Below are 15,590 nucleotides of genomic sequence, written 5' to 3'. Positions count from 1 at the left end.
AAATCTCAGTTTTTTTAAAAACTGACCCTTAAGACTGGTTTTGTGGTCCAGGGTCACATATATTTGTGACCCTGGACCACAAAACCAATTATAAGGATCACTTTTTTGAAATTCAGATTTACACACCATTTGAATAAATAAGCTTTGGTGATCCACAAAACCAGTCTTAAGTATAGGTATAGACAAAAATACAGAATGATAGATTTTTTCTTTTATGCCAAAAATCATTAGGATATTAAGTAAAGATCATGTTCCATGAAGATATTTTGTACATTTCCTACTGTAAATATATCAAAACGTATTTTTGATTAGTAATATGCATTGCTAAGAACTTCATTTGGACAACTTTAAAGGTGATTTTCTCAGTATTTTTTTGCAACCTCAGATTTTCAAAATAGTTGTATATCGGTCCTAACAAACCATACATCAACGGAAAGCTTATTTATTCAGCTTTCAGTTGATTTTGTGGTCCAGGGTCACAAATATATCAGTAATATTAAATGTATACGATATATTTTTGGCGACCCCTGGTGGCTGTTTTTATTAATAGTAAGTTACGGTAATTTAACTTTTGTCGACGTTACATATTAAAGTTAACAAATCTAGTCTCTTACAAAATAATCAAACTATTTTTTCACACAGATTTTTCAGACTTTTGAACACATTTACCTCAAAATGATGATGCTCAACTACTCACTATGTTGCTGTTAGAGAAAGGGACAAATGTTACTGTGAATATATCAAAACTTAATTTTTGATTAGTAATATGCATAACTAAGAACTTAATTTGGACAACTTTAAAGGCGATTTTCTCAGTATTTTTTGCAACCTCAGATTTCAGATGTTCAAGTAGATGTATCTCGGTCAAATATTGTCCTATCCTAACAAACCATACATCATTAGAAAGCTTATTTATTCAGATGGTGTACAAATCTCAAATTCCAAAAAGTGACCCTTATGATTGGCTTTGTGGTCCAGGGTCACAAATATATATCTGTTCCACAAAACCAGTCTTAAGTAGCATGGGTATGTTTGTAGCAATAGACAAAAATACATTGTATGGGGCAAAATGATCTATGTTTCTTTTATGCTAAAAATCATTAGGATATTAAGTAAAGATCATGTGCCATGAAGATATTTTTTACATTTCAAATTCCTACCGTAAATATATTAAAACTTAATTTTTGATTAGTAATGTGCATTGCTAAGAACTTCATTCGAACTTGAAAGGGGATTTTCTCAGTATTTTGATTTTCAAGTCGGTCCTAACAAACCATAGATCAACGGAAAGCTTATTTATTCAGCTTTCAGTTGATTTTGTGGTCCAGGGTTACAAATATATCAGTCATATTAAATGTATACCTTATATTTTGGCGACTCCTGGTGGCTGTTTTATTGTTAATCGCCAGAAACTTAAAGTAAGTATATTTTAGTTTTGTCGACGTTACATTAAAGTCAACAAATCTAGTCTCTTAAAAAATAAACAAATTTTTTTCCCGGTTGTTTCGTGCTGTCTCCGTACATACAAAACACATTTGTCAAAACGTGATTCTCTGTTATTCAAAGGAAGATTGCATGATGCGATTTCAATTTATCAAAACGCGAACGGCATGTCCCTCTCCGGCTCCTGTCCGTGGAATAAACTGTCAAAGCAACAAAAACATCAAGCTCAACAGAGCAAGTATGCCACACAATTCCAGCTCCAGACTACAGTCAAAAGTGCGTGTTCTCTGAAATCATCAAGGGTCTTCACGGTGAGCTTGTTTAACGTATATCTGACGGCGTGAATCTGAGTAAAGAGGCGCTTGAAGGACGCACAGGCCCAGCGTGTGTATGATGGAGTCGTGGGTGAGATTCAGCGCGCAGAGTCAAGCCAAAGAGCGCGTGTTCAGGTACACAAACACTCACTCACTGCGTGTTTACTACACACCACATGTAACACTAGTTAGGTTCCATGACAGCATGAGATTTGCGAGCTGTTCAGAGACTTGAGAGTGCTGCATTGGAAGTTGTGCTCATTTATACTGTTTCTGTTTTAAACTCTTTACAGTTAGTAACACTAGCAACAAAGCACATATTCACTTGTTTTAGTTTATAGTATTTACTTAAGTGCCTCTGAGTAACATGCATATATGGTATATGCATGTAAAACCCATTCACTACATCTCAACATGTACTTGTATGGGCCATTCTACAGAATTGGTGCAAACTGCTGTCCCACAGCCAAACAAAAAACACATTTAAGAAGCATTTAAAGGAGTATATAAACAAATATTTACAGATAATGTACTCACCCCCTTGTCATCATATTATACATTTTGCATGCATACAAAATTGCGGACTTTTGACTTTGAACCTGTTCTGTAAAATGGCGCATCAAATTTCACTATATATAGAATGATATTATAAGAGATGCTCTCTTTATAAAGGCAGTGTTTACTAGGAAAAAACAAACATATATTCAAGTAACCAAGCATTTGAGCACTAATGTCACTTGCTTTGTGTTTTTGTGATCTAAATCAACAATGTCCATTAATTTGTAAGGATGTAAATGTCCTAATGCATGTTTGTGTAGTCTAAATGATGATTTTCTGTACTTGTGTTTAAACAGGGCTGCTCAGTATGCCTGCACACTGCTGGGATACACGCTGCAAAAAGGAGGAGCGAGACCAGACCTGCTGAACACCATCAAACAGCTGGAAGCTCACATGAGTCTGACCAGAAAATGTACGTTTTGCTGAAATCAGTGGTCAGAAGAGTCAAGTTTTGTTCACCATGCTGAATTGGAGTTGCAGGAGTGGAATTTACTAAGTTGCAGTATAAAGAAATTCAGCTCAGTCACACATTTTCATAAGAGAAAGCCCAAGTTTTGCTGCAAAATATAAATAATAGTTAACCTTCAGTGACGCAGCATAGCAGAATTGCTTCATATGCATAAAACAATTACTTAACATTATATCATTTTCCCTAAATATGGTCAAAAATTACACATAACAGTAGCTGACACTTTAAAGGGGTCATCGGATGCCCGTTCATAAGTTCATATGATTCTTTAGGGTCTTAATGAAAAGTCTCTAATATACTTTGGTTAAAAATGATCAATAGTAGTAAAAAAAAACACCCTTTTACCTTGTCAAAATCAGCTCTGCAAAATATCAGCTCATTTTACGCATGGGCCCTTTAAATGCCACCGAGCTCTGCTCGCCCCGCCCCTCTCTGCTGAGGGATTATGAGCTGTAATGTTTACTTCAGCTGCATTTAGCTGTGTTTATTGGCGAAACTTGCCAACAAGCACATTATTAAGAAAGGCCATTTGCAAACATTCATAAAAACCCCTTATACTCACTCCTGCTGTGGGTGAAGCTGCATCAGGAATAATTCACATGAACATAGAACGCATATGTAGATCGGGATTGGCGCTTGCCTTTTAAAAACAAAAGTAACGTTGTCCTCTGCCTCTTAAGCGGCTCAGATGTCGGGTGTAAATGAGGACTGCTATGTTCATTATCACATCCAACAACAGAACACCTCAGTCGCTCAATTAGAATCTTCCTCTGATGTAGGTGACTTTGTTTCCTCAGAAAAACACAAACGAAGATTTTTAACGAAAACTGGTGCAGTCTGCCAGCCAAATAATGGACGTAGATGGGCACCAAACCTTTAAAAGTAAACAAAAACATGCACAGACAAATCCAAATTACACCCTGTGGCTCGTGACGATACATTGATGTCCTAAGACACGAAACGATCGATTTATGTGAGAAACTGAACAGTATTTATATCATTTTTTACCTTTGATAAACCACCACGTTCATCTGTCATGAGCACGAGCTCATAATCCGGATTGTTACACATGTACGCGCTCTGGCGTAGTATACGCATACACCGGAAGGGGAAATCAGTGAAAAGTCCCGGATCTTTTAGCTTAAAAGGTGCAGTGTGTAGATTTTTGCGGCATCTAGCGGTGATGTTGTGAATTGCAACCAACGGCTCCCGTCCACCGCTCACCCCTCCCTTTACAGAAGCTTCGGTGGCCCACACGGGATTAAGATGTCGTCGTTTTAGACAGCAAAGAGTAATGAGGTTTCTTTTAAAACGTAAATTAAGGAATTATATTTACTTAATAATTCAATGAAACGAAGTTATTGTGAATATTACAGTTACTTGTTCATCGTGTTTTTCCGCTAGAACAACAGTGATGAAACGCGATCTGTAGAGCAGTTTGTCCGTTTAGGGCTACTGTAGAAACAATATGGCGACTTCCATGTGAGGGGACCCGCGGTGTATGTAGATATAAACTGATAATTCTAAGGTAATAAAAACATAATGGTTCATTAAGTAAGGTCTTTATACACCCCTGAAAACACAGTAATGTATACTATATTGCATTTCTGTCTAGAGATCCTCTTAAATATTACACATTGCACCTTAAAGTCGGTTTGAACAATCAGGATAAGCGCAAGTAATTACCATTTTGAATAGCCGCTATACCCACAATCTCTGTGCTCTGTGTAAACAATGAGTGTCATATACATGCGACAGATCGCTTCCGGTGTTTGCGTATACTACGCCAGAGTGCGTTCACATGTCACGAGCCGGATGATGATCTCGTGCTCAGGACAGATAGACGTGGCTGTGTATCAAAGGTAAAAAATGATATAAATACTGTTCAGTTTCTCACAAAAACTGATCGTTTCGTGTCTTAGGACATCAATGTATCGTCACGAGCCACAGGGTGTAATTTGGATTTGTCTGTGCATGTTTTTGTTTACTTTTACAGGTTTGGTGCCCATCTACTTCCATTTTTTCTCTGGCAGACTGCACTGTTTTTCGTTAAAAATCTTCGTTTGTGTTTTTCTGAGGAAACAAAGTCACCTACATCTTGGATGCCCTGGGGGTAAGCAGATAAACATCACATTTTCATTTTTGGGTGAACTATCCCTTTAACAAATTTATCTGTTTATCTGTTTGACATAATATTTTTTTTCTATGTCTAATTTTGCCTTGCATGCCCTGAAATGAATTTTGAACATTGAACAATTATTTTAAGCTTAGCAAAAACCCTCAAGGCTGTGCATTAAGGGTTAAACATTTTGCTGTTGTTTTCACACAGTGATGCTTATTCAGTGAATGGTTCCAGATTTTCCGTCTGTTTTCTAAACGGTTTCATCTTTGTAAAGGGTTTGCATTTATATCACGGTTTGGTTACCTGGATGTGTGGCCATATTGGAGATACTCCGATGTAAACAACAGCATTGATTGGACAGTTAATGTACTACTGAATACATTGTTATACTAATTTATGCTGTCCAAACTATTGAAAAAGCGTGTGGAAGCTGCTAAGTCATATAGAGAAGGACTTAGTAAGCAGGAAAGGGTAAGCAAACTAAAGTTAATAGGTGGTAAAGACACGTTACAAGTAGTATTAATTAAGAAATTAGCCTAATATTTCACTTACCTGACCAGAAATGATAAGAACAAACACGAATGTTGTTAAGATTCTTGCCCTGGAAATGCTTAAGTTTGGACAACCACAAACGCCCTTTGTTCCTCAGACGGTTTTTTGAACTCTTCTCCTTGATTTGTTATAACATTTGGTAGTCTATATTTTTCTGAAGGTTTTTTCCCACTAAAAACGATTAATACAGCTCAAAACATGACAGCAGTAATCAGCAAAATATGCAAGTTTTGTTCAGTTCAGTGGCGCTGTTTATGTTCAGTGCCACCAATATGGCCATTTAATGACGTGTCGTGAAAACACTCTATTTTCTCATTTATAAAACAAGTTTTGCTTAAATTAAGTGGTATTAAAATGAATACATTAATATTAATAATAGGTACAAACAGTTTGAATACCTCCTTATGACCCATGCTCATGTATTATCATGATGTATTTTTTTTAACATGTCGAGTCAATTACAAAATTTATTTATAGATTTATGATTTAACTTATAATATATGGGAATGCATATGGACACATGATACAGTCATGAAAACTTAAGAAACGTTAATATTTAACCATTCAAATGCTGTATTAAATATTCAAGTCAAATGTATTGTAAACTTTTAGTGAAGTGGTTCCATTAAGTGCCTCCTGATGCCTAATCTCTCTTCACTCCCAGAATCTGTTTATGCTGCTGTACCCGCTCAGTGTTTGATTGACTGAGTCTTTCTGTGTGTTTTGTGTCAGTGATGCGGTTAGGAAACTCCGCTGAAGCTCTGGAAGCAGCGAAACGCAGTGTGCACCTGTCAGATTGTGTGTTGCGGCTCTGCATCACAGTGGCCCATTTGAACAGAGCCATGTATTTTGCCTGTGATAACGTCCTGTGGGCCGGCAAAACAGGGCTGCTGCAAGAACTGGACCAAAACAAATGGAGCCAGAGGTCGTTTAGGTAAGTTCTAGATTGGTTTTCTTCACAGATTTTACTAATAGACCTACCAATCTCTATGTGAAAATAACAAGATGATTTGGCTTTGAAACACAGGTGAAAATTGTACAAAATAGTGGGTTACCCAGTAAATACACATGCGTGACATTTAATATTTTGGCTTTCATCGACATGTTTGTCTTTCTTCAAAACAATATTGACAAAATGGAAGAAAATTTGGTGATTTGACACGGAATGACTCTATTTATAACCCCGGACCACAAAACCAGTCTTAAGTAGCACAGGTGTATTTGTAGCAGTAGCCAAGAATACATTAAATGGGTCAAAATTATTGATTTTTCTTTTATGTCAAAAATCATTAGGATGTTAAGTAAAGATCATGTTCCATGAAGATTTTTTGTAAATTTCCTACTGTAAATATGTCGAAACTTAATTTTTGATTAGTGATATGCATTGCTAAGAACTTCAACTTTAAAGGTGATTTTTTCAGTATTTAGATTTTTTTTTTTTTTTTTTTTGGCACCCTCAGATTTTCAAATAATTTAAATAAAAAAAAATGATCCTGTGACTGGTTTTGTGGTTCAGGATATATGGATAGTAGTATTTATATATTTATTAATATTTAATTTAATATTTTCTGTTTTTATTTTAATGTTTTTGTAATTTTGCTTTTCTTATTAGCTTTAGTTTTTTTTCCACGTCTAAATATTTTTGTATTTTTTTTTTCAATTTCCTTTTTTTTTCAATTCAGCTTCATTGTCAGTTTTCATTTTAAGTTAAACTAAATGAAAATAGTTTAAATGTGTCTGTTAAGCAAAAGATAGTTGCTAAATTTAGTTTCTATGAATAAAATAAAGTAACTGAAAACATTTTCTATTTCAGTTCATTTTACAAAATGAATTACCGTTTGTAGTTAACTAGAATAAACCACATACATTTCTCTCTGTTTTTTTATTTATTTATTTAATTTGCAGGTAAGAATATGATTTAATTCATCCTGGAATTTATTTGTATTTTTATATGTATCAAAATGATTTACTAGCAATGTATGTGACCCTGGACCACAAAACCAAGTGTTAAGTAGCACAGGTGTATTTGTAGCAATAGCCAAGAATACATTGAATGGGTTTAAATGATCAATTTTTCTTTTATGCCAAAATTCATTAGGATGTTAAGATCATGTTCCATGAAGATATTCTGTAAATTTTCTACCGTTAATATATCAAAACTTAATTTTTGATCAGTAATATGCATTGCTAAGAACTTCATTTGCACAACTTTAAAGGTGATTTTCTCAACCTTTTGGTTTTTTTGCACCCTCGAATTCCAGATTCTCGACCAACTATTGTTCTATCTTAACAAATTTATTTAACTAATTTAACTTTCAGATGATGCATAAATCTCAATAAAAAATACCTTTATGACTGGTTTTGTGATAACATATGGGATCAAATATTTTAAGCACAGCATTAAATTCACAATTTAATAACCCGACTTCTGTAAACTTCCTGTGAACAGATACTACTTGTTCGCACTCATCCTCAACCTAACCCGAGATGCATATGAAATCCGCCTGCTGATGGAGAGAGAGTCCCGCAGCAGTTCATCTAAAAGCTTTAACTCCAGTCCGTCTCCCCTCACGCCGAGCTCAGACAACGGAGGAGAGTTTCCTTTGACCCCGTCTCCCTCAGGGCTGTCTCCTCTGCCGCCCCTCCCCATGCTCTCAGCCAGACTCAACAAGCAGGTCCACCTCCTGATCACGGTTCTCCGCAACAATCCTCCGCTGCTCCTGGACCTGCTAAAGAACCTGTGTGACATCTTCATCCCGCTGGACCGGCTGGGCATGTACCCCACGGGCTCAGGCTTTGTGGGCGCCTGCGGTCTCACCTCCTCCATCCTGTCCATCCTCACTATAGTTTACCCCTGGCTCAAACTCAAGCCCTGAGTTCCTGAACTACCTGTCCTGTGGCTTAATTTCTCAAGAGAACCTCTTTTGAGCTTGTGTAGATAGTGGAAAGGAGAATGCTTGTCCTTCATTCACATTTAATTGCACATTTTTGCTGTGTGTGGACAAATTCAAAACAAGATCTGATCTAATTAAAAACAAGCAAAAAGCCCTGTTTAACAGTCATTTAAGTCTGAAAGTGTCCTAGTCTAGCCATTGCTCTTATGTTTTACCCCGTATAACACTGTAGCTTTCAGTATGGGGGTGATCTTGCAGTGCACAGAAATACAAATGGCAAACTCACTTGCAGAATCAGAATTTTCTCCTAAAGATGAATCTTATGAAGAAATGTCAGGGTTACATTTTAGCCCAAAAGCAATGGAAAATCTGCATGAATGAATTCTAATACAAATATGTGACCTTTACAAATATACATAATAATATAGCTTTGCTAGATTCAAAATGTCACAACAAAAGAGCTGTGTGTGTATTTATGCACCCTGTTTTTTTCCCATAAGCTTTGTTTTAAACTACAGCATTTTATTGGATTATTTGTGTCATATTACTAATCAAAAGTTATTGTACAAGGATACTTCTGAGTTTGGAAACGGTTTAAAAATGTAATACTAGAGCCTTTTAAAATTTATTTCTACGTTTGAAATTGTAAACTTCTGTAATTTGCTACCAAACTTGTTTACATTTTTGCAGTGATTAATAAATTATCAACCAAAACGGTTTTGGAAAATGTTTAAGAAGTGAAATGTTAAACTGATGTTTGCGTAATTTATCTCACAACTGAATCAAAGCTACATCATTGTCACAGATTTTTTTTTAAAATGTGTATACATAATCTATAGACTTTTATGAAACATAACCATATTTTGAAACTTCGCTGGGGTTGCTGACTGGAATGGTAACATAATGGAGCTGTGAATATAACTTTTGAAATAAATAATGCCTTGAATTTTATTCTCTACTATGATTTTTCTTCATTTCCATGTGTATTAATTACGATCTTACTCATTTTATATGCTATGTTGCATCTCACCACTAGAGGGAAACACAACCAAACATTTTCTACCGGAAACATGAAGTCGTTTCATTATAGGCAGCATCTTTCTTACAAGAAAATATGTGAAGGTGATCAGATTTCTGAGGTAATTTCCTAGTAAAGTGCTCAAAATATAATTTAAATCTCACCTGTGATTATCTACGAGTTAAAAAAGAAGGACATGTTTTTGTTTTAACTGCTGTGGGTTACATACTGAATAATAATATTTGCAAACAGACCCTAACTTTAAGGTAATACAATTAACCAAAAAGCACTATGAAAAACTAAATAGTAACCTCTGAAAATAGCTTCATATAATGTAAAATTATGACTTTTTATGAAAAAAAAAAAAAAAAAAAAGAATAAAGAAATTTAAAAACGTCATTAATAAAACTATCTGACCTAATTCAATAATTTAAAAAAGCATTTTGGGCAAATTTACCATAGAAATGTTTGTTTTTAATTTACTTTATTTTATATTAATTATTATTATTATTTATTTATTTTTATTTATTTAATACTGTTATAGTGTAAGCTGTGCTCCAATATACAGGTATGTGCCAAAAAATTAGAATATCGATGGAAAGTCCATTTATTTCTATTAATTTGTTTCAAATAGTGAAACTTGTATGTTATATTAGTTCACTACACACAAAATGAAATATTTCAAGCCTTTATTTGTTTTAATTTTGATGATTATGGATTAAAGATAAAAAAAATCCAGTATTTCACAAAATTAGAATATTTCATGTGACCAAAAAAAAGGATCTTAACGCATGTTGACCTTCTGAAAAGTGTGTTAATGTACTGTATTATGTCCTCAGTACTTTGTTGGGCCTCCTTTTGCACTAATTCCAGCATCAAGGCGGCGTGGCATGGAGGCGATCAGTCTTTGACACAGTTGAGGTGTTATGGAGCCCAAGTTGCTTTGATATTGGCCTTCAGCTCGTCTGCATTTCGGGGTCTCTGTTCCCTCATCTTCCTTTTGACAATACCCCATAGATTTTCAATGGGGTTTAAGTCAGGCGAGTTTGCTGGCCAATCAAGTACAGTTATTCCATGACTATAAATCAGGTACTGGTAGTTTTGGCTTTGTGGGCAGGTGCCAAATCCTGCTGGAAAATAAAATCATCCCCAAAAAGCTTGTCGGCAGCAGGAAGCATGAAGTGCTCTAAAATTTCCTGGTGGGCAGCTGCGTTGACTGTGGACTTGATAAAAGACAGTGGACCCACACCAGCAGATGACATGCTCCCCAAACCATCTCTGACTGTAGAAACTTCACACTGGACTTTAAGCAGCTTGACTTTTGTGCCTCTCCGGTCGACCTTCAGAAATCAGCTAATTAACGCAGTTTTGCATTAATTAGCTGACTAGATTGGGACACAGGAAGCCTACAATGTTGAACTTTGTCTTGATATTTTAATTTTGTGAAATGCTGGATTTTATTTTATTTTTTTATCTTTTAATCCATAATCATTAAAATTGAAACAAATAAAGGCTTGAAATATTTCACTTTGTGTGTAGTGAACTAATATAACATACAAGTTTCACTTTTTGAAACAAATTATTGAAATAAATGGACTTTCCCTTGATATTCTAATTTTTTGGCACATACCTGTAGTTAAAACTTTGCATGCTTGTTTAGGATCACCTGTTGCATGTGCTCACCATGTTTTGTGAAGTTCTTTAGGCTGTGTAGGAATATAGGTAAATTTGGACAGACCGCTTTTCTAAACTAGCCCATTATAGCTTTCCAAAGGGTAAATTTCAACCTTTTTTAATAACTATTGACCTAAAGAGTCCAGAGAATTGTACTGCAGTGGTTTTGACAGATTGAGTGAAAAACCTAGGACTAGTTTGCAAAAGTAAGTTTTTTACATCTCAGTCATTTGACAAATTATTTAATTGACAGCAGTAGGTTTAAGTAGTCCAGAATAAGGAGTTCTAACTATCTATATGATACAAATATCATGTATGTGCAAAAAAAAAAAAAATTAAATAAAGTAAAAATTAAAATATACAATATCGCCTCCACCCCATGTGGCTGATTTTTGTCCTGTCCAAAATTCTCACAGACCTTTACAGACCCCCTGAGTTTATTCTGATTGGCCTCCATTAACCTTGTCTAATAGGTGCTGGTAATAGGACAGGTTCATCTGTCAATGGCAGCCATGTTTTTTGAGATATGCAAATGTCTTGTGCCACTTTGGACCATGACGTGCACATCGTTTTTTTTTTTTTTTTTTTTTTTTTTTTAAAGTTGATAGGACAAATGGTTGCATAGATATAGCCATTTTTCATGTTTTTTCCCTCTTACAGCACCACCAATTTGTCAAGCTCTGCGATTTTTGTCCTGTGACCTCAGACTGAGCTCTTACATATGTGTTCTGAGTTTGGCGAAGACATCTCATTCCGTTCCGGAGTTATAGGCAATTTACTAAAAGACCCTGCCCCCTTTTGAACGTTTTGTCGTTCCTTTGTGATGATGAGTCAAAAATTCAACTTTTTGTTGATGATTATTGATTTTCACTCTCCAGAGAATCTTTATGCACTGCTTTGGTCCCGAAAAAGTTCACAAAAGTAGGTTTTTCCAAAAATCCAGAATACCCACAGGCTCTCAAGGATTCCAGCGATATAAGACACTTGAGGCTGTAACTGACAGTTTAGGAGTTCTGAGCGATTTCGTTCTTTTGATCGTTGTAGCGCCCCCGTCAGGCCGATTGAGCTGAGCTTTGGTGGCATTGCCGGTGGTGTGAGTACTACCGTCTCTCCAAATTTCAAATCTCTATGACTTATAGTTTGGTCTGTACAATCAGTTTTCATGGAGATTGCTGATCCTTGTGCTTGAACCTCTAATAATACAGTAAAACACACCAATTTGCAATTTTTTGTACAGCTAAAAATAGCTGGACGCAGATGAGACTGGAAACCAGACCCATCAAATTTACAAATGGCCTGCTCGGGGAAAATAAGGTTAATATTATTCATTCATAACTGAGTTGGATATGAATTAGGGTGAATAGTGGTAAAGTGGGACACTTTCTGAAAATGTATATTATGCATACTTTTTTATTATGATCCAAATGTCTTAGCCGCTCATATGATACTATTCTAAATAGCTTAGGAGCTCTACTATACTATAAACAATAAAAAAGAAAGAAACATTAAACACAGGATGGATGACTCTACCTCAAACACACAATGACCCCAAACCACATTTTTCAAGGCGCTACTGTCAAACTGGGACACCTTTATTGGCAAACTGGGACACTTAAAACCCATTCAATTGTTATTCAAGTGTAGGCCTTATAAATTAAATACACAATATAAACAACAATAATATAAACATCACTTTTTTAAGAAGGAGTACAGGTACAACAGATTCAACCCACCACCTCCCTCGCCTGCCCACAAAATTTTATACTGGGTTTAATTTATTTCATACGAATTTAATAAAAAAAAAACAGTAACCTTCATGAACACCTCCTTGTCTTCAATGAGGCCATTCTCCTCGCCACACGTCTCATGGAACCAGTCCTCGCAAACAATGCACATGATCCAGTCCTCTGTCTTCTTTGGATCATTTTCATCACCAAATGTGGCTTTACAAATATTGCAAATATCCTGGCCATCCGTGCTTGTACCCTCCATCTTTCTTGTTTTTTGTTTGTTTGGCAGGCTTTGTTTTTGAAAAGTGTCAATCGCGTGAGTCTCACGGTGAATGTGTGAGAGCTAAGTAGTAGTTTAAGTCAATCTTTGTTGAAATATCTAGCTAACTAACTAAATTTATGAGGGACATATAAAAAGGGAACTCAATTCCTCCATTAAAATGACTTGAATGGCTGTCCCAGTTTGCCAGTAATACCCTGTCCCAGTTTAACAATACGCTATTGGCAAACTGGGACAGTGTCAAAATCACATAAAAAACAAACAAAAAAGATTCATATGAATGTGATTTTTTGACATTCTGATTCACCATTACATCCTATAACAAAATATATAAGAATTAAAAATGATCCATGAGTTTTATTATTTTTATAACCTTAACATTATTTACCTCAGAATGCTATGTCATTTTACTTACCATCACAGTTCACTGCAAGGTTGTTAAATATGATGTGCCACACCCCGGAAGTGATGTCATAGCCACAGATTTTTATTTTTATTTTTATCACACACTTGCTAATGATGAACTCATTGTTGATTTTTAGTAATAAAAACATATCCATGCAAAGATATAAATTATTAAGCTTAACTGTCCCACTTTACCCATTGTCCCACTTTACCACTATTCACCCATACTGCTCATATAGGCTTTATGGCAACTTCATTTTGTTTATTAGAAATGATTAAGGTAAACATAACTTTGTGAAATTAGAGGTAAAAATCAAATGTTTGAGTTCATATAGTGAGTAAAGACACCCATAAGTTATTAGCAATTAAAACTGGATTTATAAAAAGATACCAGTGTTTATTACTTTTAAGACGCACATGCTTATGCATAGACCCTGTGGTAGTTTGTAATGTGAGTGTTTAATAGGACAGATTGTAAGCACATAGTCTCCTGCTGTGAATGAGTGGTGGTGGGGGTCTGTCCTCCTCCTACTCTCTCATTACACTTACATCACACTGATTCAGATGCTCTGTGTCACTCCCACATGGGTGCATTTGTTTGCATTACCCCCAGCCCTCTCTCTTTCTCTCGGTCAGGCTCAAAATCACTTTTAATTATCCAGTACATGTTTGCTAGTAGAATGTTTGTGATAATTGCCAGCTGATTCACTTATTGCAGCAATAATGGGAAATTCTGTACACGTGCCTGTTGGGTTTTCTATTGATCTTGAGTGTTTTCAGTAGGAAGTGAATGACATAAATGATGAGCAGGATGGGAGGGGGTGAAGGTGGTCATTAACACCACCCACAGTCACCCACAGCAGATGCTTTCTCAACTCTCTCTTGCTCTCTGTGTATCTCATTCTACATCCTTTTTTATCAAGCAGTTCTCTTTTTATTTGTTCATGGTCTGTTCCATCCCAAAACGTAGTAGTCATGGAGATGTTAAATGTCTTTGTGTTTGAGATGAGCAGAAAGACTCGCAGTGGGGTCCAGGTCTGAGATCAGGACTTTTCAATGCGGTACCAGACGTTTGAACCCCACCAACAAAGATCTGGACACACAGTGCTGCAGACAGTAACATTAAACCAAGAGCCATGACACTTTTGAAAGAGACAGAGAGAGGATGAGTAATGTTTGGCGCGTCCCAACAGTGCATGTCTTTTCATGAGTCTGTGCCAAGCTGAGCTTAATACTGTGTTAATGGACAACTGATTGTCTCTGAACACCTTACATAAGCTCAGGTTTGACCTCCAGTCCAATCACATGATTGCCCACCTAAAAATACTGAGTACTGACTGTTGCAAACTGAATTGAAAAATATGTTTTGACAGTGGTACAAATATAAAAGTATAAAGTATAAAGCTACAAAAATTATTTTATTATAATAAAATTTTAAGATTCGAATTTCTATTTCTCTATCTATCTATCTATAGTGAGGTCAATAAGTTTTTGGTATGGTATGATACTCGTCATTCTTCTTCCTCCAAACACGCGGATGGAGTTAAGATCAAAAAGTTCTACTTTGGTCTCATCTGACCACAGGACTTTCTCCTATGACTCTTCTGGATCATCCAGATGGTCCCTGGCAAACTTCAGACGGGCCTGGACTGGGGCTGACTTAAGCAGGGGAACCTTCCGTGCGATGTAAGATTTTAAACCATGACGTCTTAGTGTATTACTGATAGTAGCCTTGGAAATGATGGTCCCAGCTCTCTTCACGGCATTGAACAGCTCCTCCCATGTAGTTCTGGGCTGATTCTTCTGATTCTTCATAAGCAAGTGATCAAATACTTATTTGACACAGTAATTCACAAATAAATTGTTAAAAAAATCATACAATGTGATTTCCGGATTTTTATTTTTAGATTCTGTCTGTCTGTCTGTCTGTCCATCCATACGTCCATTTGTCTGTCCAGCTGTCCGTCCGTCATTCGTCTGTCCGTCCATCCATTAACCCATCATCCGTCCATCCATCTATCCATTATCTCTCTGTCTATGTATCCATCCATCCGTCCGTCCGTCCGTCCGTCCGTCTGTCTGTCTCTCCCTCTGTTTGTCTATCCAGCTGTCCAGGCATCTTTCTATTGTC

The 15,590-nt window shown here is 36.0% G+C and overlaps 1 protein-coding gene across 1 annotated transcript; it reads left to right on the top strand.

Moving 5' to 3' along the window:
- Positions 1 to 1,623: 1,623 nt before the first annotated feature.
- pex11b (peroxisomal biogenesis factor 11 beta) lies at positions 1,624 to 9,303 on the top strand. Its single transcript, XM_073822164.1, has 4 exons — positions 1,624 to 1,892; positions 2,612 to 2,727; positions 6,191 to 6,392; positions 7,908 to 9,303. Exons 1-4 carry the CDS (start codon positions 1,834 to 1,836, stop codon positions 8,332 to 8,334), a joined length of 804 nt encoding a protein of 267 aa, XP_073678265.1. The 5' UTR covers positions 1,624 to 1,833; the 3' UTR covers positions 8,335 to 9,303.
- Positions 9,304 to 15,590: the final 6,287 nt, after the last annotated feature.

The sequence above is a fragment of the Garra rufa genome, chromosome 17 (genome assembly GCF_049309525.1).
Source record: "Garra rufa chromosome 17, GarRuf1.0, whole genome shotgun sequence".
Classification (NCBI taxonomy): domain Eukaryota; kingdom Metazoa; phylum Chordata; class Actinopteri; order Cypriniformes; family Cyprinidae; genus Garra; species Garra rufa.
This window is presented reverse-complemented; position numbering and strand designations above follow the sequence as displayed.

What these genes read in the sequence shown, in the direction of transcription:
- pex11b (XM_073822164.1), top strand. Translation starts at nt 1,834, where the DNA reads ATGATGGAGTCGTGGGTGAGATTCAGCGCGCAGAGTCAAGCCAAAGAG. An exon ending in GCCAAAGAGCGCGTGTTCAG is followed by an intron (nt 1,893 to 2,611) that starts GTACACAAACAC and finishes GTGTTTAAACAG; the next exon opens with GGCTGCTCAGTATGCCTGCA. An exon ending in TGGAGCCAGAGGTCGTTTAG is followed by an intron (nt 6,393 to 7,907) that starts GTAAGTTCTAGA and finishes TCCTGTGAACAG; the next exon opens with ATACTACTTGTTCGCACTCA.